This window comes from Haliotis asinina, chromosome 5 (genome assembly GCF_037392515.1).
Source record: "Haliotis asinina isolate JCU_RB_2024 chromosome 5, JCU_Hal_asi_v2, whole genome shotgun sequence".
NCBI classification, from domain to species: domain Eukaryota; kingdom Metazoa; phylum Mollusca; class Gastropoda; order Lepetellida; family Haliotidae; genus Haliotis; species Haliotis asinina.
In genome coordinates this window covers 24034205-24056999 of record NC_090284.1, presented here as the reverse complement: position 1 = coordinate 24056999, position 22795 = coordinate 24034205, and the positions used below count along the sequence as shown (strand labels likewise).

At 39.2% G+C, this 22795-nt stretch overlaps 2 protein-coding genes across 5 annotated transcripts in view; one reads left to right on the top strand and one right to left on the bottom strand.

Moving 5' to 3' along the window:
• The first annotated feature begins 3542 nt into the window (after positions 1-3542).
• Positions 3543-16409, top strand: LOC137285300 (isovaleryl-CoA dehydrogenase, mitochondrial-like). Of its 2 annotated transcripts, none has more exons than XM_067817632.1 (12): positions 3543-3712; positions 4450-4539; positions 4963-5014; positions 6810-6979; positions 7945-8038; positions 8314-8450; positions 8784-8880; positions 10174-10267; positions 12410-12491; positions 12916-13020; positions 13256-13328; positions 13809-16409. In XM_067817632.1, exons 1-12 carry the CDS (start codon positions 3563-3565, stop codon positions 13940-13942), a joined length of 1278 nt encoding a protein of 425 aa, XP_067673733.1. In that variant the 5' UTR covers positions 3543-3562; the 3' UTR covers positions 13943-16409. The 2 variants fall into 2 exon arrangements, with proteins under 2 accessions (XP_067673733.1, XP_067673732.1); XM_067817631.1 differs by lacking the exon at positions 10174-10267 and adding an exon at positions 11600-11693 and having other exon boundaries at positions 3561-3712.
• Positions 16410-17523: 1114 nt separating this feature from the next.
• LOC137285288 (uncharacterized) overlaps positions 17524-22795 on the bottom strand; it is a 55930-nt gene continuing 50658 nt past the window's right edge. For 2 of the 3 annotated variants that reach the window (XM_067817619.1, XM_067817617.1), the window contains exons 9-11: positions 21750-21878; positions 21320-21490; positions 17524-19987 (exon numbers count right to left, since the gene is read on the bottom strand). In XM_067817619.1, coding sequence (XP_067673720.1) covers positions 19875-19987; positions 21320-21490; positions 21750-21878 — 413 coding nt within the window. In that variant the 3' untranslated portion in view covers positions 17524-19874. The remainder of the gene's footprint in view (positions 19988-21319; positions 21491-21749; positions 21879-22795) is intronic. The other variant, XM_067817618.1, reaches the window with a different exon arrangement.

Sequence of the window (22795 nt, the reverse complement as noted above, 5' to 3'; positions counted from 1 at the left end):
TGTGATGTCATTAGGAACGTTCTTAAAATGAGCGACTGATTGTGGTTTTTCAATGTTCTAGCAATATCAGAGCAGTGAACATCAGAAATGGGCTTCACACATTGTGCCCATATCGGAATCGAACCGGGCCCTTCGGCGTAACGAGCAAACGCTTACGTTTTCAAAGAAACGTAGACACACACACATAAGGAGGACATATAAACGTAAAGCCTTTTTGAAATCCACAAAATACTGACACAACACGATTGGTTGGTTTGTCGTTTAAAGCCGCACTCATGTAACTACATAATCGAGTCTGAACAGACAATCCAGTGTTGAATTCAACCTTACGAGCATCGTTCTACGCAACTCAGATGTTATGACAGGTGTCAACCAAGTCAGTGAGCCTGACCCTCCTACCCCGCTAGAAGATATATTCTTGTTGTGCAACTATTTGATGGATTCCCCTATACATGCAGATCCCAGTAGGCATAATGCCACTGGTCATCTGCGATCCCTGCTTGTTGCAAGATGTAAACTAACCGGATCGGGTGGTCAGGCTAGCTGACTTCGTTGACGTTTATCATCGTTTTCTATATTGGGTAGATCATTGCTTACACTGCTGATCACTGGATTGTCTGGTAGGATTATATGTATTTACAGATCGCCGTCATATATAGTTTGAATATCGCTGACAATGGCGTTAAAGAACTATCAAAACTGCATACATGTATTTCTGTTCGGGAACAGAAAATGGCCACACAAAAAGGTCAAAATGGTCACAACCCCAAGTCAAAATGGCCAAACCAAACAGTCAAAATGGCCACACAAAAAGATCAAAATGTCGTAACATTATTTTCTTACTTTTCAGTACTCATGACATATGTATATTTTTATATCAAAGTGTAAAAAATACAAAAGAAGTTATATCACGCAAAACTTGGTGTTTATTATTGAGGTACTTTCCTCATTGATACTTTGAGACTGAGGTGAAAGACAAGTTCGCCTTTTTCGAGATCGGCTCACAGAAGTGGGAAACCTCTACTGATAGAGTCTAGAGGATAAACCTATGTCCAAAAGGTATTTCCTCTCTTCTCAAATATCTGTCTATCTACCTACGTACCTTCGTATCTATCTATCTATCTATCTATCTATCTACTTTTTGAGAGGCCATTTTGACTTTTTGGTATGGCCATTTTGACTTAGAACCTTTGTGGCCATTTTGACTGACTCTATATACTGAAAAACGTCGCTGAAGATTCTGTAGACTCCAATGGCTTGTCGCTGATCTGTCGATTGCCATTCAATCCGTCATTTTATGCCTGAGTGCAGGCATGATGCACATGCATCTCGATTTCAGTGTTGTATGTGTGCATTGAAATGGCAGATTTACTAGTATATATTTAAAAATAAAAACCGAACATACACACACTCACTAAAACGAATGTTGACAACATACGTATATAAACATACATTATACAAAGAAAATAAACATGTAATCCTGAAAAGCTGAATACTTACAACGTTGTTGCCGCACGGGATGCTAGGGGTTATCATCTGCCATCCACACATTCCTCCCGTTATCTTCAAGATGTGAAAACATTGTCCATAAAGCGAAACACTATTTATTTACCCAGCTTAAGGTAGCTACATCCACATTTCTTTAAGATTATTGTGCAAATCGCCCAAAGCAAGCATGCCATGTTTCCAAAATTACACAGTACCGAAGCAGTGTTACTTTAGGAAGGGAGATAACTCGTGACAATGCAACGTGCTGAATAGTCCGACCTCAATCCAAATGCGTCTATAGTAGCATCCATACCGCCTGAGGGTAAACATATACCAGAGTGTTAGAATTTGTTTGAGTTTGACACACACTGCACTACAGTTCTAAATACTCATGAAAAGTGTTTCATTTGAATTTTGCCTGCTGTATTGTATGCCATTCCGAAGCTGGTGATAACCTTATCAATTCTATGTAAAGACTATTATCTACGTAATAGACTATTATGATACTGCGTTAGATGTTGAAAGGAATTTCGAAAGTATGAAGAGCAAAGTTATTTCACTACATTATGTATAAGTACTACACTTTTGTTTAGATGGGCACTGGGTACTGGTTAATAGGGTAAATGCCTTATTTTCACAACAGGTGTCTGTGTGTACAAAATATTACTGTGGAGGTTTTCGTGACAGGGATTACATAGATAGGCATTGTTCACATTTACAGCCTAGTGCGCATTGTGGTGGATTGTAAAGGTTCCGGCAAATGCCATAGCTGAAATACGAAGGTGTTATTTCTCGTCCTGACGCATGGAAAATGTACTGATCTAACTAATGGTGTTTCCTTTTTTCCGTTTACTTAGAAACCCGTGAAAATCCGGGTGAGAATTGGTCTTCAGCAGCCATTGCTGACGGTACAGGTGGTTAATATCACTGGCTTGGGTGACTCATGTCATCACATCCCCATTGCGTAGATCGATGCTCATGGTGTCTATCACTAAACTGCCTGGTCCAGACTCGATCACTGACAAACCGCTCCTATATAGCTGGGATATTGCTGCGTAAAAAAGAAACCAATCCAAACCGATCTAACCAACCAATCTCCGCCACCAGCAACCAACTAACCAAGCCAGTGTACGGAAGCCTGCATGAGTGCTTGTTGCTGGCACACAGAGTAATATTCCAGCTATGTGCCTGGAGGCCATGTCCACTTAATCCACATAAGTGGATCTTCGGACAAGAGGCAAAGGTTACTTGAGACCAAGTAAGCCGAAATCCTGCAAATGTTTGTACCATATCCATCTCCATAAAGGCGGGAAGCTATACAAATGGGACGATTCCTGTGTAATCAAACTGTGAGGTACCTTTTCTTGTTGGTTTTTAATGACAACGGAGCATTTTGAGCATATGAGAACGAGTATAAATTATGACTTTTTTTGGGTACATATATGTATTTCATTTGGCTATTGCTGTTCTTCGTGATGATTCAAGCCAGGTGCGGCGGACAGGTCTTGTAGTATCATGTGAGCTCTCTTTTTAAATTAAATTTGGCCAGACTTGTGATATTCCTGGTAGTATCAAGCTGTAAGTGTTTGAGTGTAATTACATAATATGCAGTAAAGTAGATATCTAAGAACGACCCAAGTACATGAACATTTTGTTTTTGAGTCAGGGTCAAATATATTCGTTTCTTTTCAAGTTTCTTGCAGTGACTGTCCAGATACTAGTTTGTTCGATTGTGTACGAAATGGGCTTTGTAAATACTTATATGTGTCCCCATCTTTATATATTTGTTAGCCTGGATGGTGCCGATGGTGGTGTAGCCTAGTTGTTCGCCGAAGTGATTACAATGTCTGAAATCCGTTTCTGATATTCCCTGTCGAGATATTGATGGAATAATATAAAGTAGCGTAAGGGTAAACTCACTCACACTCACTCTCTTAGAGTCGTGAAAATAGAGAGAGAGATAGTACTGCTGCTCAAGGTGGATAAATGCAGTAGCTACTCGCTCACTTTTTTCGCTAACCCCGATTTGGAGCGCACCTGCTGAAGAGGAGTTACGTCCCTTCTCCGAGACAACATGGCCACCCACAATATGAGCAGAATGTTTCGATCAAGTCTCTGTCGTCGTTTTCTGTCAAATCTCACAGTCACTGTCCGTGCAACTCGTAACTGCTCGTACTTTCCCATCGATGACAGTTTGTTCAATTTGGCTGAAGAGCAGCGACAGGTATCGCTTTCAGAAAAAATCTTGCATATCGTGATGATTATTAGAATTTAGTTTAAACCTTTTCTGCCTTTAGTTGTAAGTTGCATTTCTTTTTAAATTATTCACAGTTCTTGTACATCCTTCTATGGCATGTGTATTTTAACATGTTATTGTTAATAGTGAAAGGACGGGTATGTTTTGATTACTACGCATCGAAAGACCTTACTTGACCTGTGGTGTTCGTGATGTTTTAGATCTATTGGTTCAAGGCACACAACCTGCACAAGTCGCCACACAGAACAAACATGTCACGATGCATGTCAGTGTGTCCCACCTTCGTAGATCCACGGCCATGATGTCAATCACTTGATTTTTCGGTCCAAACTTGAGATATAGCCAGAAACGCGAGTGCAGTGTTACACAACAAGTTCACACCTGTCGGCCGATTTCAGATACTGTGATGAACTTAATAAAACAAGCTCAATATCGTATGGAAGTCAGAAAAAATGTGCTTGAAAGGGTCATTTATGATATGTCTTACACATCTGCCATGTTGTGTCATTGAAATGATAACCCATGTTGCCAAGACACACCTATAACGAAGATGAACATCTTAGAGACAGTGGTCAAACCATCAGAAGGAGCATATAGTTGCATTTCTTACTATCACTGTTACAGCCGCATTAATACATGAACCTCCCACCCCCCTTGCCAGTATAAAACTTCCTTGTAACCTCTGTGCACAAATTGTTTTCCAGCTACGACAGAGTGTTTTCCAGTTTGCACAGAAAGAACTTGCCCCCAAGGCAGAAGAAATTGATAAGTCCAATGATTTCAAAGATATGAGGGTACGTAGAGGTTGGAACAAGTATATGTTTAATAGTTAATGACAAGTGTGACTTTGTGCAATAATATTCCTGAAATGTTATAGGAGGTATTTGAAGTTGAATTGTGTGATTTCTTTGTATAATGAAAAAGGTTTTGCCATTGTGGTATGATTAAGGCCACTCTCAGTTGTAACACATGGCATTGTATCCTAATTAAATTGATGCTGTTGATCACTGGATTGTTTTGATCAGCCTCAGTTATTTACAGACCACTGCCATAGAGCTGGAATATTGCTGAGAGCAGCATAGAACTAAATTCAATCACTCACTGACTGTCCGCTATGTCTTATTTTATCTGTATCATGGGCATAGAGTGTTGATTTATGGATAATAACTTTATTTTTTTTTATTATATTCTCCATTACACATCACAATTTGTTTCAGGATTTCTGGAAGAAATGTGGAGAACTTGGTCTCCATGGAATAACTGCTCCAAGTAAGTTCTCTTAGCACTGCTGATTGCCTGCAAAGCTTACTTTTGTTTTTCAGAATGTGTTTGTCAAACTTAAGGGGTTTGGTACTGAGTACATGTGCAGCATGAAATTTGGATATTAAGATGTATTTGGTTACATTGAGTGAATTACATGTTCTCTGATGATCTGAAGAATTGCTCATGTTCTTATTACTTATTTTCCTGAGCTTGATTTAATTATTTACTATGTTTAAAAGCCACAGTTACATAGAATATTGCTAGCATTCACTTCTTCGTCAATGGTTCTGATTGTCTTTGGCATTGACTGAGAGTAAGACAGTGTTATTTTGTCATTATATCTCAGATGGATGGTATTTGGGAGCATCCATTAGTTTCTTATAACAGTATTTGCTTGTAATGGTTAACACTAACAGGTCAACCTTTGTACTTCATGGTGTCTCGATCGTATTATGATAAATAGAAATGATGAGTATATATGGCTCAGTTGTTTGACTTGTAATGACTACAAACTATTATGCTCATTCATAACTATATACATATATAATTTGCCATGACTCAATATGTTCTTTTTCAGAATTTTGCATCAAACTGTTATACATTGTTGCAACTTTTCTAACACCAGGGAGTTAAGTCTTATCATATTGTCAATTTATAATTATTATTAATCAATTTCACAGTGTATCTGGTTGTATAATTATGTCATTCATGCTCTTATGTAAGAGCCACCAAAACAAAATCTTCTACATTGTACTCTGGGCCTAAGACCCCTATTATCAAAATATATTGAACTTTAACTTGAAATATCCAAGAAAATTTACTGGCAACTGATTCAAAGGACATTATGGTAACACTAGCCATTTGAAACTACTATGCTTGTTAATGAAAGAAATTATGTTGCCAGTTTGAGATGGTGATATCACTTATGTAGCAAGTGATTTATGGACAAGAGGTTGTTTTAAGATTTGCGATAGCATGGACATTTGTCCATGTACTGACATTTGTTGATATTGCATCAACTGTCAGTTCACCTGATGAAGGGGTCTGAAATGACCCCGAAACATTGTGTGTCAAAGAATCAAAAGAAGATTTATCCATAACAGATCTTGGGCAACATGGACATTGTTCTCTCAAAATGTCATCATATGAGAGTAGTATTAAAATGATGAACATATCTAATTCATTTTGGCTATAAGAGGAAAAATCTCACAATAGATTTGCATTTTATTTCGATATATCCAATGCACAGTTAATGACAAATGCTCAGATGTCTTTTCTTGTTGGAAGATACCTGTATGTTGATGTATTTATGTGCCGAGTGAATAGGAAGAAGCGAGGTTGGATATCCTGGAACTGCACAGAGAACTGTAAATCTGATTGATTGCCTTGTGAAAACACTGGTTTAGTTCTTTGTCTTCTTTAGTCCCTAGTTAACTGGTCAAGGTCAAATGTTTCGAGGGGTCCAGGTTGGAGATCTAATATTCTGGATTGTCAAGGATGTGAACTTACTAGGCAGACCAGTCTTAGTGACCTGCTGAAAATTTTGAACATCATAGCAAATTTAGACTAATAAATTATTATGACCAGTAATTATAAACACAAATTTAATAGTAGGCAGTGGTGGGCAGTTATGGGCAGTTATGACAGACAGATTATCTTTTTTTGACATTTACAAATATTCAGTCAAAAACTTTTGTTAATATTAGTGAAGCGACAGCCACGAAATGAGCTGTTATGATGTCCTGCAGTTATTAGTTTTAGATCATAGATAAACATTTGATAACACCTGTTTCTGTGGTAGGTGAGTATGGGGGATCTGATATGTCCTACCTGGATCACTGTCTCGTCCTGGAGGAACTGTCTCGAGCATCTGCATCCATTGCCCTCAGCTATGGGGCTCATTCTAACCTTTGCATCAATCAAATAGTTCGCAATGGCAATGAGGAGCAGAAGAAAAAGTATTTACCCAAGGTAAATCTCAGAGTATTTTGTCTCCCATTTATCCTTTACTGGTATATGTCTATTGCCAGTGTCAATACTTCACAGATGTGTATTATACCGTCGCATGTTTTTAGCTTGACTTATATTTCCAGAAGGATACCAGCAATATCATTTCTATTCAGCCATTTTGAGATGTCATTTCATCGACAGCTTATTTGTAAACAGATACCTTCAGGCTACAGCACTAGCCAAAAAATACTCAGATTCTAGCTTCAGAATACACATTTTTTATCAGTTTGACATCTATTGCAGTTTGAGGCAGAGAACACAAAAGCTGAACTAACCACCGTAGCAAAAATAGTATTTTGAACATTTTTTGTAAAGTCTTAGTACTGTCAAAACCTTTCGTGAAAGATTGTCCACATTTTGTTGATATTATATATCAGAAAATCGTAGGGCTTGTACCATGCATAGTGGAAGTAAAAATGTATGACATTATAAAATGTCATGTTTGTACTCAGAATTTTGGAAGCAATTGATGCAGAGTTTTGCTCCCTAAACCTTCGGATTAAAAATCTGAGTAAATCATGTAATTAACCGTTTCAGCATGTAGCCACCATATTATAACCATTTAAAAAACTTGTAAGTTATAAGCGTGTTTCTTCTCCAAGCACAAACTGATGATGCCAGGATATACACCATTTTACTCCATTACCCATGACCACTTATGAAGCGATATGCCATCTAGTGTTGATGTATGTCTATGTTTGGTTCATTAGCCCAACTTTTGGATACAATCTGTTTGCAAACACTGCCATTATCTTATATTGAAGCATTGTGTACTGCAGATTCTCTAAAATATATAGTGCATGTTGTACTATGAGACTGAAACTGGTTGTCTGTGTATCATGTTCATAATTACTGACAGTGAATTTGATCACCTTGTAGTTGAACAGGGAGAACTTGGATGATGTAGTGTTATGATGCTATTTCAGCTGATCAGCGGTGAGCATGTTGGAGCTCTAGCCATGAGTGAGCCAAACAGCGGCTCCGATGTTGTGTCAATGAAACTGAAGGCAGAAAAGAAAGGTAGGGCATGATTATGTTAACCATTATAACTCCATCAGCTGTTGTACAGAGTGACCGTGGTGCTGTAACTTTTGCAAGGCTGTGTTCACATGGTTAAGGTATGGTTGTCATCACTTCAGCACAAAGATCAAAGTCCATTTCTGGTGTCCAGCACGATGATATTACTATGCCATTTAACAGCGACATAAAACCAACTTTCTCACTGAAGTCACATTGTACAAAGGCAACCATGTCCCCTTGACACAACACACAGCAAAAATACCGTTACATTTCAGGAGACCACTATGTACTGAATGGTAACAAATTCTGGATCACCAACGGCCCCGATGCTGATGTTCTGGTTGTATATGCCAAGACCAACCTCACCACAGACAAACCACAGCATGGAATCAGTGCTTTCCTCATTGAGAAGGTAACCAGGAAATTAGTGCCGAAAGTTGGTCGTTGAGAAAATGTCTCCTGACTGGCGTAAACATATCTCAGATTGACTAGTTCTGAGTCAATGAAACTGTATTGAATAAACATGGAAAAGTATCTTTAATGTTAATGTGGGTTAATAATCATCTGCTTTAATCAGTCTGTAATAAAGCTGGAACACAGCTAAAAGAGACATAAAAATGTTACTTACAAACAGCCATGTACTCATAGTGGAAGTTATTTGCATCTGTTGTCAGTGTATTTAGACCACAATGGTGTGTCCTCTGAACTCGGATTGAGCGTTCAGCATGTGTGCTTGAATTTCCAGTCCTACCCTGGATTCACCACAGCCCAGAAGCTGGACAAGTTGGGGATGCGAGGGTCCAATACATCCGAACTCATCTTTGAGGACTGCAAAGTACCAGGTAATATTGTAACCACTTGCATTTATTAAACACAGTTACAGCAGAGAAAGGGTGATGAGGTAGCCTAGTGGATGACGTTGATAATCATTGTGCCAGCACTTTAGTTCTGTTCCTATATTAGTTGGTGTGCTGTCTGTATTTCATGTCTCTGACGATAGGACGGATATTGCTAGAACTGCTTTTGACCCTTGGTGTTTCACTACCTCACGTCAGTGATGTCACAGGCTATAGGAGCAATAGTTGTTCAGTTGGCAGATATTTCCCACATGGGTACAATGTGTAAGGCCCATTTTCTTGTGTACCCAGCCGTGATATCGCTGGAATATTGCTAAAAGCGGGGTAAAACCAAACTCACTCACTCACTCAGTTTGCAGATACTAATTTGTCTACTGATCAAATTTGTGAAGATGTGTTTATTTGCTAATTTGTGATTTTCTCTGTGCGAATTACACATGTGTATATTTTTGTTCCATGGACTCTTGGTTGTATTTACCCATACAAGATTAAAATGTATGTCTCCAAAAGTTGTCATTTGCCAATTCCTACTTCATTCTCTACTTAACCTCACTTGCCTGCCTCATCCCTTTTAATTTGATTTTCTATCGAAACAATTTTTTACTGGTGTCGTGCTGTAGTTGCTCATCTTTGATTATAGAATACACCTTGTTTGGCAACTACTTCTGAGTACACAGGCGTCTCACATTAACCCAGATTTTCAAAGTATGACTGTAAGTGTATGTTAGAATGAGCTGAGGGGGGAAATAATCATTTTATGGAACATAGCACTGCAGGATGAATATAAAGAGCTATATTGAAATATCATCAGAGCTTTTGTTAAATAGTGACCCTAGCAAAATTCCAGCTGCATGAGAGAAACTTGTAAATGTCTAGGTCCAGGGATTGATATTATGAGCATCCATTGTGGTGTTAGGTACAGGGGGTAGCTTGGTAGTTAAAGTGTTCACTCATCATGCTGAAGACTCGGGTTCAGTTCCCCACATGAGTACAAAGTGTGAAGATCATTTCTTGAGTCCCCTGTCATGATATTGCTGGAATATTGCTAATAGCAGCATAAAACTAAACTCCCTCACTCACTGCTAGGTGCACTGACTAGAATCAACTAAGTCACTAAGTCACTAAGTCACCGAGCCAGTCCTTTTTGTCGATCCTTTTGGTCTCTGAAATGGCCTTAAACCACCAAAAAACCTGACACTTTTTCAAGCACTAGGATAACAGGTAATCATCATTGAGTAATGATGGATAAAGACAGAACATTATTTCTTGGGTTCTCAGTGGAAAATCTGCTTGGCGGGGAAAACAAGGGTGTGTATGTGCTAATGTCTGGCCTTGACATTGAGCGATGTCTTGCGTCGTCTGGATGCTTGGGGTGAGCGTGTTGCCATGTGATGATGCTACATTGCATTTCCCCTGATGGTTACTAGAACAGCTGAATATGTGATAGTAACTTGAAAACTGGAGGGGGTGCTCAGTATATTTTTGTTTTGGTTAAACGGAAGAAAATCAACTTACCATTTATACAGGGGTTTGTAGTTCAGGCTAACAGGTCATGCTAAGGTCACATAGTTGAAGACGTTGACTGTCATTTCCATAATGTATAACTGTTTCAGGATGTCGAGTTGAACCATTACATATTCAGCTGTTTGTGTGCCCTGGTGTACAAGCACTTGTTGATTCCTCACAAAGCTAACACTTGCTTTGGTTGTGTGAAACTACATTCAGATGTTACACCCATTATTGACATCACCAGACACTGCTATCAGCATACTTAGTCATTAATTTCTTCTGATTCACGATGCTCGCCTGAAAAAGTTTTCTCAAGTGTATATTTAAATTCTGCTTTGTGAAGACCTGCTAGTGTTTGTTTCATCTTGTATAGTCTGCTGGTGGTGGCCACTTTCTTTGTCTTTGGTGTTCAGTGAAATCCTGTTTGTCTTGACGGCAGAGAACTTAAAAGCTCACTCTCTGGACACTCTCATGGCATGGCACCATATTGTGATTAGTTACTTCTGAAATGTGTTAATCCCAAATTATCCCTAAGTTGTCACAGGGGATTCTAAAGGATTTTGCCGGGAAGAGTATAGTCTCAATGTCAAAGGTTTCACTCGGGTTAGAACAGCTTCGATGTGAGGGGTTTTACTGCAGATAGTACAACCCAGCCGTTGTAGTTTCTAGGTGTTTCAGAAGGAATAGTAGCCTCGAGGTGTGAAGTGTACACTTGTGTTAGAAACTCCACATTTGATGGATTTCATTGTGAATACTATGGTCTTGAAACAAAGGGTTTCACTGAGGATATGACAGTCACAATGTAATGGGTTTTACTGGGGATAAAATGTTACTGAGGTCCAGGGTTTCACTGGTAACTGAGCATTCCAGATATCAAAGTTTCATTGGAGCTAGAACATTCCTGAGGTCCAGGGTTTCACTGGTAACAGAACATTCCAGATATCAAGGGTTTTCTCTGGGGATAGAATATTTACAAGGTCAAGGGTTTCACTGGTAACAGAGCATTCTAGACATCAAGGTTTCATTGGAGATAAAACATTCCTGAGGTCCAGGGTTTCACTGGGAACATGCGAGTCCAGATGTAAAGGGTTTCACTGTAGTCTCCTTGAGTGGTCACCACCAGTAGTAACCCCAGCACTTACAATATAAGCATATGCTAGACAGTCTATTCTGTTTCCTGCTTTGTAACCACCAGAGGAGAATATGCTTGGACAGAAGGACCGAGGCGTTTACGTCCTGTTTAGCGGTCTAGACATAGAACGATGTATCCTCTCGGCAGGCCCTTTGGGGTAAGTAACTCTCGTGCAGTGCCTGCTGTCTATGTTGAAAATCTCTGTAACCTGGCATTCTAGTACAATTATATCAAGGAATCTACAATATCGTCAGGCATTATGGATATCATGTTTTCTTATTTCTTGAGTGCAACTCAAAGGCATAAATGAATCTCACTACCAGAAGCTTTTCATCACTGTCAGTTGGTTAATGATGTGCCAGTGGAAAGTAATAATCATTTTAGAAAAAGTAAAGTATTTTGCAATATGCAAGGAAATGCTTGAGAAAAGTTTGGGTTTGCTTATTTCCTGTACAGTGTTTTAGTTTGTATCTGTTGAGCTTCTGTATATCCACATAATACCCTTTTGATATGACTGTACACATTCTAGATGTTGCTTTGAAACATAACCTTGCTTGGTATTTGATAGGGATACTGTGGTATGGTCTGGTAAGATGTCAAATCAGTTTTTCTGCACATTGATTTTACAACAAATCTATCTGACAGTTCTTTATAAATATGAATTCATGATTCTGATGGTACTTTCTGATTCACAGATTTGTATGTGTAAACACATTTTTGGGCTTCTTTGTTAACCAGGTATATAACCCTAATTTTGAAAAGTGATTGATCCATTGGTCCCTAGTCTCCGATATTAATGCAACAAAAGATAAGAATTTTAAATACCAATAGGGCCACAGGACCACTAATGTTTCAGTTCTGATATTGTTTCAGAATCATGCAAGCTTGCTGTGATGTGGCATTCCAATATGCACATGTTCGAGAGTGTTTTGGAACCAAAATTGGTCACTTCCAGGTGAGATGGCAGTTTCAGACAGTCTCACAAAACAGCATCATCATCTAGACATCAGTATGCATTGAAGAGCAAGTTGTTGTGGTGCTTCTTTTGATTATGACGTGAATTTTGTCAACTAGTGCAACTGAATGGGATGTAGTTTCATGGCATTAGTTGCATCCCACTGTTTTATCTCCAGTTTCTCTTTAACATTATATGCCATTTAGATGGATGTGCAGATTTTTACCAGGACTCAAAAGGCTCACAGAGCATTGAGGTAAAGCTCCCAACATTTCAAGTATGATAGTCGAGAGTCTGATAGGCTTTCAAGACTTTTGAGTTCCAACAAAATTCAGGATGACAGTTAACTGTGTGTCATCTTGTGTGTAAAGATGATGCCCAATGCTTGACACTGGTATTTAGAATTCATATCTTTAATCCACAGATGATTCAATCCAAGATGGCTGACATGTACACTATTTTGAATGCAAGCCGTTCATACGTGTACAATGTCGCTAGGGCTCTCGATAGAGGCGAGAGACATCCTAATGTAAGTTTAAGTATCCAGTCCCTTGTGCTTCCTTTCATATGACTTGAACATAAGCATCACATCCCATGTTGTTCAAATCTGTAACAGTAAAATTGTTATGCAACACTATTCATAACATGACAACATGAAAATTAGTTCGTGAAATTATGAATCATGTCTTCCTTGTTACGGAGGAGCGTAGTTCTGCTCTGGCTACTACCTAACAGTAAAGAACGTGCCTGTTTGTGTGTGACAGGACTGTGCTGGGGTGATCCTCTACACTGCCGAGGCAGCCACCAAGATGGCCCTGGACTCTATTCAGATCTTGGGTAAGTGTTAACATCTTTCAGGGGAGATAACTCTGCACATACACGGTACTTCGCTGAACAAGTGTTTGTGTTGAAAACATGGATCATTATTATTACTTGGTCCCCACCTTTATGTCTCATCCAGATTTGACTGTATCTGGACTAATGCCGATTGTGATGTAAAACTAAACTCACGCACACACTGACTCTAGACATTATAGATTGTTGCTTTTACGAAACCTACAACAGACAAACAAACAAACAAAAAAACAGTGTTTTGTGTCTTTGTCGTTCTCTCTTCTTGAAAACTCATGTTATTCTTTTGATGAAAGATTGTTACCATGGTTACTTACGTCTTCCCCCAGATTTGCCTGTATTATAACCCTGTTTTGTCATCTACATTACGATATAAATGAAATAGTGATCAAAGCTGCTTTAAACTCATCTCACTCAGTTACCCACAACTTATCCACATCCTGCTTTCCAACTTAATTATTTCAGGTGGTAATGGCTATATCAACGACTATCCCACCGGGCGTCTACTGCGGGATGCCAAGCTGTATGAGATTGGTGCCGGGACTAGCGAGATCAGGAGACTAGTCATTGCCAGAGCCATCAATGCTCAATACAGATAACTACATCAACACTACAGAGGACTGTCATTCAACATAATTGTTGTATACATATCTCTTTAGTGCGGATGGGAACACTAATAAAAGTATCCAGTGCTTGCATTAAGGAAGAGAACAAAAACGAAAAGCGTTTCTTTTTTTAGATTAGGCCAGGCCAATTTTATTTCTCCTTAGATGCATTTTTTCCTCTCTCCAATCAAAGCAATATTCCTTCTAAATTATCATAGTATTTTACTTTTGACAATTTATGAAGTGTATATGGGTAAAAAACATTCTAAAATACTATACAATGCCACTAAAAACATTAGGATTTTATTTTTTGAGTGGGGAAAATTAATTTTGATTTATTTTCTATTCTTAAAAAGTCACCCACAGGCGAATCCATAAAACAAGAAAAAAATTGGTCTGGACTTACGTAAAATTGCAAACATTAGGACTAATATGTGACAGAACTTATTTACAACACATTCTTAGTCAGACTTCAGTGGTCCCTCAAATCATATTTTGTAGTAATTGCATTTTGCTTTGTGTTGAGCTTCTGAAGTATTTGACATACTGGTAGAATAGCAGCAGTTTGCTTAGATGTACTGTACATCTGTCTTGTACTGGAAATATTTCTCAAAAGTTACATCTCATGTGTGTGTGTGTGTGTGTGTGTGTGTGTGTGTGTGTGTGTGTGTGTGTGTGTGTGTGTGTGTGTGTGTGTGTGTGTGTGTGTGTGTGTGCGTGTGCGTGTGCGCGCGCGCGTGAGAGAGAGAGAGAGAGAGAGAGAGAGAGATAACATGTAACGCACTGAGGAAAAGGGATATTCTGGAACGTATATCTACTTTTGCAGTAGATGAAACGTTGCAGTACTAATAGTGTATTGGCACAAATGATGCATTTATATTAGATGTGGTGCTAGTACCTCTGTCTCCTGTTAGTATTGTTGAGCAGCATGGATGATAACTCCTCATAGAGTATGGCCAAAAGGGAAATACTTATAGTTGAGTCATTCTGTTGTATTGGGACAGTCTTGTGACAATTGTTAAATACCTCAGGGAATGAAGAACAGATGTATTCACATAAGAAATGGTGAAGAACAGCTGTATTTACACAAGAAGTAGTGAAGAACAGTGTTTTACTTGGAAATGGTGAAGAACAGTTTATTAACTTGAGAAACTGGGATAACCAGTTGTAGACACGTTTGCCTGGTGTTTGAAATTGAGCATGTAAGTGTAGTGCATCCCACGATGAGGCATTGACACTACCCAGTAAGTAACATTTAAGTCTGTACAAACTATATTGTAATAACTTCTTAATATGTGTGACCTGTATATAAGGTATTTTAGATTGGATATGTTTGTGCTTGAAGGATGTACAAAAGGATGTATATCTACAAAAATATTTAGAGTTTGTGATTGTACGTGAGTTTGACAGCTACAGCAAACTGTTAACCCAGGCCAAATATTTCCTGTCCATGGAAACTTAATTTAGTCTCTAACTGTCCTTCTTTGAACAATGGGCGGTGGGGTAGCCTAGTGGTTAAAGCGTTCACTCGTCACGCCGAAGACCCGGGTTCGATTCCCCACATGGGTACAATGTGTGAGACCCATTTTTCTGGTGTCCCCCGCCATGATATTGCTGGAATATTGCTAAAAGTGGCGTAAAACCAAACTCACTCACTCACTCTTTGAACAATCTTGCTGTCTTTATTTACTTTTCTTTATTTATCGTATTGTGTTCGACATGCATTTCTAAATATGTACCTCCTGAAAGGTTTTTAGTTGTATGGGCACTGAACAATGACAACTCTTCTAAGATTCATGGACACCTTCAGAATTAGTTGTTTTGTTTTCTTTGTTGGGTGTTGTTTTGTGTACTTGCTACTCAATGTAGTGCTATGTTTGCCTGTCTGCAGATTTGATATATTTGTTCATCTGATAATTTGGTCGAAGATTATGTCATAAAATATAGAAATATATGTGCATTTGATCAAATCTTTCACTTTATAAAAAATGTCATGAACAATAATTACCTCAGCACATGGAGAAATATGAGAAGGTCATGGGGTTGCAACTTGTATCATCAGTTGTGTGTACTGATCCCTCCAATATAGAATGAGTATCCCTGCTTTACACAATGATGCTGAACCTAACAGAGGTCACGGTATAAAATTTGTCATGTACATGTGTTTATTTAGGAACTTTATACTTTCAACCTTTGAACCACAACACCATACAGTTGAAATATATGTACATGGGTGATGGTGTTCCACGTTGTCAGGAGCTTTCACAGTTTAAGCAACCACAGTGTCTCTCATTTGCAAGCCACCACCACAGAACCACTTTCAGTTAATTTACGTATATTTAAGCAGTTGTGCATTCAAGGAACTGTAACACTTCACTATGATTTCCAAGTTGTTTTGTAAAATCTAGAATGTGTCAGGAATGTGTATGGAGTCAAAATAAAATGCATATGTTTTACAGAATTTAGATGTTTTATTCTGTATGCATTGATATGGAGGGCCCAGACCCACAGTGTTCACAAGGTTGGTTACATGTCGTAGCTACGCTAACGTTTTGTGGATTTGAGTTGGAATTCATACCGTCTGAATGCTGTCCTGGACTGTCGAAAATTGAATTTTTTGTGAATTCCATGTTTCAGGTATTACTTAAAATGGTAATACCAGACTCGTCATCATCATGTGACTAATAGCTTGTCAATGTAATATGTTATTTGTTCATGATTGAAAGGTGGTATTGTTTTTGATTCTAGACATTTAAATTATTTTGGATAAAATACACGATTAAGATATTGAAAATGTCGAATTTTAGCCTCCTAGCTGAAGAATATGTCACCATTTCTTACAAATTTGATGTCAGGAATTAACATATGGGATATCAGGGTAGGGTAACTGGATATTGGTTACAGGGATGGAAAATTTGGACACGTCCCTGTCCTAGGACATGGACTGTTTCCTCTTACAAAATAAACTAAAGCCAGCATAATATTTTTCTTGATGAAAGGAGACACCATTCAAAGCTGTGCTAAACTCACTTGGTGACAGTGGTCAGTGACTGCTTTCTGTATCTTAGAGCAATGTCACGTTTTGCTCTCCAAATTCATCCAGGTCATGCGCCATTCATGGCTACACTAAATACAGATGATCCACAAGGAATGACCACCATCTGCTTCTTCTGACCTGTATTATGTGCACACTACCACACCATTGGACGAATACACTGACCTGCGGCCACAACTGGATAAAGATGGTCACAACTGGATCAAGGTAGTCACAGCTGGATTAAGAGAGTCGCAACATCCAACGAAGATGCCCAACACAGCAACACATGCTTGTCGCAAGAGGCGACTAATGGGATTGGGAGGTCAGGCTCGCTGACTTGGTTGACACATGTCATCGGTTCCCAACTACGTAGATCGGTGGTCATTCTGTTTGTCACCGGATCATCTGGTACAGGCGTGAGTATGTATACACCGCCACCTTAGAGCAGGAATATTGTTGAGTGCGGCATTAAACACCAAACTACACCAAACAAAATACACGTTAGGTAACGATTCACATAGAAAAAATGCAACAAAAATTTGAAATTTTCGTTCTTTATTCCCCGTTAGAACAAAAAGCAGGGATAGTCGGTCACACTGATTGCGTAACATTCCCTGCACGGGAGCAGGGCGCCCAAACACAACAAAATAAGTTAACCTGAACTAATCTCTTAGGGCATGCTTCCTGTAAGCGGAGATTAATTGAATGCATTTATACAGTCTACGACAGCTATGGTACTGATTGCAGTTGCCCGTATCATGGATAATGTATGATTAACGTTTACATACGTTATCAAGCACTATATTGTATTTGGGTACAAATATGCAACGAAAGAGGTTTCTATAGAAATGTTCTTCACCGCTGTGGCATATTTTACCACATCGTTTCCTGATTTGTCGATAGGACGAAAGACAGAAAATATAATTGATCAAGGCTTTCACTATGCATGTTAAATTATCGTTGTTCAATCCTAGCTGTTGTTTCACAGGTACAAATCCGTATGTACACGACTTGATTACACGGGTATAGGGCACAGCAAACGATACAGTTAAACACAAACGTTTGTACAGGACACACGTACTTGCGTAAACAATCACAGTTAGAGCGTACGTTTTATTAGTAACATGTAGAGACAGTTTCACAGTCGTTGCTTGGTAAATGTAAAATGTAACACAAATGCTTTTGATAGGCAGAACGCGATATATACGCTAGATAAGTACATCGATAAAAGGTACTGTTACACGCCAATCGAAAAGGAATATTGTTCAGGCCAAACCGGCATATGGACTGGTACGCCTTGTCGAAGCTTCCTGTAGTGGGTTCTATCTACAACTGTGTTTCAATGAGAAAAATTGTTTGTGCTATAACTTTAACTGAAATTACGAACACAAGATAATATCAGTTTCTTTTTAACCTGTACACACGTATACCAGTATAGTTAAAGATATAAATTTTGAAGGTTCCCATCGTAGTTCACGAAGAGGTCTGAGGAACTATTAATCATTTGTTGAATGGCTGTGTGACATACCTGGGCAGTGTGACACAACTGAGCTGCGTGACATACCTAGGCAGTGTGACACACCTAGGCAGTGTGACACACCTGAGCTGTGGGACACATCTGGGCTGTGGGACACACCTTAGCTGTGTGACACATCTGGGCAGGTGTATGGCACCATGACACACCGTGACAATGCAGTACAAACGACGTACATATGTACACATATAAACAGTTTCACAAACTAGAACAGCTACCAACTGTATAAATTACTGCACTGCACACTAAGTCTTCCATATCCACAAATGATATAGTTTGTATTCATTGACGGTTCGAAAATGTCGCTGGCGATGCTGTCGCCATGTTAATGTATTGGATGGTCATAAACCGCTGCTTTCATCTTGAGTTCATCTCGCGTTTCACTTCAAACCAAACGAAATATATATTCTTTTAACTAGATTTGTCCACTTGGCGAAATGTTGATGACTGATAGTTCTTTATATTGCTATGTGGAAACACGCAAACGCTGGCGAAATCAGGGTTAGTTCAATCATGAACACTCTGAATATGTACAAACCCCATCTATTCAAACACTCGTGCCATCCACCACTTTCATCAGAACTACGAAGAGTTACCTCCCCTTACACAAACATCCTTACAAGCCTATTTCTATCGCGTGTCTTTGACAACACGTTTCTGACGACATAACCCATGTGTACGTCTATCTCGATGCCATAATGGGAGGCAAAGCCTGGGTTCAAAGCGCTGCATGAACTCTGCTGGAGTATGATGCGAGTCAGAAGAACCTAGCCAGGATTTTAGTGGATGTACGAACCAAAACATGACGCATGGTGTCTCTGGATTGCTTTCGTCTCTGTATACCTGCACTTGCTCTTGGTATTGTGTGACTCTAAGAATTACTCCGTGAATAATTAATAAGGTCTACCGATATAAACTGGCTGTGTAATTTATGAAAACGAAATATGGAGATCGAAGACGCAGCACCGTATGATAGTCAACTAATGATATTGGCATAATCAAAGACAGCATCACCGTCAGAGGAACATGGGACCATGCCGATTCCATTCTCCAGCGCCAAGAAGGGTAAACCCAAAGGTGTATGTATAGCTTCAATGGCAAGGAGAGAAGCACCAATGGCGGTGACGTTTGCATTGTCGTGAACATCCATTGCAGTACATCCAGAATGACAGGAGAACACCGTGATGATGGCCAAATCACTTCCACTGGTCAAACCTGGTCTTGCAATTCACTATCGCAGGGCCATTTTGACTTGGTGAAATATGTGTGTGAGAGTATTTCTTTTTGATGTCCATCTGAAATATATCCAAGATGGCGACCAAGAGGTTTTAGACCACTAGTCCTGTTGACGGTTTCTAGAAATCCGTGGCCCCACTGGTGGTCGGGGGAGGCTGGGTGATAACCTTGATCTTCGGCCTAGAGGAACCCTGGCTCGGAGTCTGGTTGACAATATTCTGGGTCGAAGGATCTGTGGTAAAAAGGTACGAATCGTACTGACTGCATTATCACGATCAACAAATCCACCAATATCATTCCTGGAAGGCTCTGGTTAGGGCACACACAAAACAAACTCTTTTGCTCGTTTTTCGCCTGGTGTACCCCTCCACACACAGCACACCCCTCTGGATGCACACTACTCTCACAGACAAAGGCTTCGTCTCTGAATATGTATGTTTTTAATAAAAACACACAATTCCTTCAACAAAAGAATTTTAGAAAGAAAAGAAGTAGTTGCGAGATTCACTGAGAAAATCTAAATGTAGACCAGTCTAAGTAAACTTATCCACAGTACTTTTCGTTACACTCCACCACTGAGTCTAACAGAACCTTATGGGAGGTCGCGTCAGGTAACCTTTGATATTGACCAATCAGAACACAGCTTACCAAATCGCGAAAGTGCACATTCACACATACCTTTTGAACTTTTTATCTCGAAAAGGTTCGTACCCGAACGATTCCGAATGCTATTTAGCGTACGCACGCTTCCAGGTGATGCACACGACGTACGTACAACCATGACAACGGTGAGTAAACAATCTCCGAAAATGGTGTTTTTGGCAATATTCAAAGATGTTGTCTTGTGGAAATATTAGCTAATGGTAACCATGTCAACAGAAACCCCAAAACGTATATACTGCAGGTCAAATAACTGTGTTGTATGCAGAATTTTGTTTGTGGAGAGATCTGTGTCAGTGGCCTGGATATTTTGAAAGTCCCCCGATCTCTAAATAGTAGTCGTTGTCTGATTGGTTAAATCTATTTCACCGTCTCGCGTTTGATTGGACGGTGATTGGTCGCTCAAAGGTTACCTGACGCGACCTTCTACTAGGTTTTGTTAGACTCAGTGGTGGAGTGTAACGAAATACACTAAGAGACTAAGTTTACTTAGGCTGAATCTATACCTGCTTCCTTTAAGCCTTCAGTATGGCAGAAATGATGTGGTCTGGGACGACGATTCTTTTCAAAGTCGTAATAGGGGAACCTGATGAAATCTCGACTTGCTTCATTTGTCTCTTTGGAGAAGGGTGTGGACGGAAGGGAAAATAATGCGACACAAACCACTGTAGAGACTGAGGTCAACCTATTTCCGGTATATCACAGTCTTCAAGCTTGGATCGGTGTGATTATCGATCTGGCCGTGTAGTTATGTCATGAACACCACAAGGGGTCTGAATCATCAAAACCCTTAAACTTGTATGTTCTTCCCTCACTAAACGTCATGCATCCCCAAAGAGAATGATTCACCTGTGAGAACTCATTCATCCCTGTACACCAACTGCAGCGATGTAACCCCACTTACCATTAGGATTCTCAGGAGTATCATCCCCTACAGCCCTCTGCAGGGACTTGAAGACGCGGGAGGGAATATGACCCCCTTTATAACGGACATCCCTAATTTCATCTGGGTTGAGCGTCTCTGGAAGGCCGTCATCCTCATCCTCATCCTTCCGGGATGACTTCACAGGCATTTCTGGAACGATGACAACACGCTAAAGACAATGTTCGGATGCGAATCGATAGTAGTGGCTCGAGAAGAAATGGCCCTTCCACACCATTTACCTATCTTGGCCATACGGCCTGCAATTCGGCAATATTAATGAAAATTGTAATTTAGTATGTTTTAAAACACATGCAAGAATGGTTCACTGTAAATCGCAGAAGAAAACATGTTCAAAGCATTTCAATTTCACGGTCAAGCACCACGCACACACGCGCATGCACACACGTACCTTCTACTTGTGTATCGAGCTCGGCCCATGATTTAAGAACACGGAAGGAGGGAGAAGGAATGTGTTTTCCTTTGTATCGTATAGAAGTCTCGTCATAGTTGCCGACTCGTTCTGGTTGCTGCTCTGTAATTATATCAAGCCCCACATCACCGTAATACAATCACAATACAGTCTAAGTAAACTTATCCTCAATACTTGTCGTTACACTCCAGTGGTGGAGTATAACGAAATACACTGAGACTTACTTACACAGAGTTTGAATCACAATGTATCGAAACTAAACAAACCTAATATATTAACACTTTACAAACTTGATAACAACAAGAATAAGGACAAGTTTTATCGATGCACAACTTTTTCATTCTGTATAGGCGACGTTTCAACATCGATTCTAATGTCTTTGTGAAGTACGAGGTGTATATAAAATAATATATGCATAAAGGTGTTAATCCATAAAAATGTCCTCATGCTTGATCTCCTCCGCTTTCGAAGTGCCAATCAAAATATACACCAACACTCACAATACATCGCCACTGTACAACCACAATATCAACATATTACAAACAGTAAATAAACACTTACAATCACGATATACAAAGCTTTGCAATCACACTGTACGAACAGTTTACAAACGATATTTCAACACTATACTCACATATGGCGTGGACATTTAGTGTAAATTAAAACCCAGTACTAAGAGAAGGCGGAGACAGACTATCATTACCAATAATGAATATATCATGAATGAACATCGAAGTATTGCAATACACAAATTAATACACGAATTTGCATTTTACTTTATTTTCTTTATTTGACTCTATATGAGAAAAACATTTGTTTTACATATTTAAGAAAAAGTGTTTCAAAAATATATTCTCAAACTTTCTGGCAGAAAAAAAAATCCAATTATCATATGGTATGGTATCTATGTTTAATACAGAAACGTCCTTGGACAGGAGATCAAGAAATCTGAACAAGAAAATAGAAGAAAAAAACCCAACAACATTACAGCCAGGTAGAATTATGAAGGAAAGCGGAGCATGCGC

Bases quoted from the DNA above. Each gene is read 5' to 3' on its own strand.
- LOC137285300 (XM_067817632.1), top strand. From the start codon at position 3,563: ATGGCCACCCACAATATGAGCAGAATGTTTCGATCAAGTCTCTGTCGT. The intron at 8,881-10,173 runs GTAATATTGTAA...TTGGGTTCTCAG, and splicing joins TGAGGACTGCAAAGTACCAG to TGGAAAATCTGCTTGGCGGG. The intron at 13,021-13,255 runs GTAAGTTTAAGT...TGTGTGTGACAG, and splicing joins GAGGCGAGAGACATCCTAAT to GACTGTGCTGGGGTGATCCT.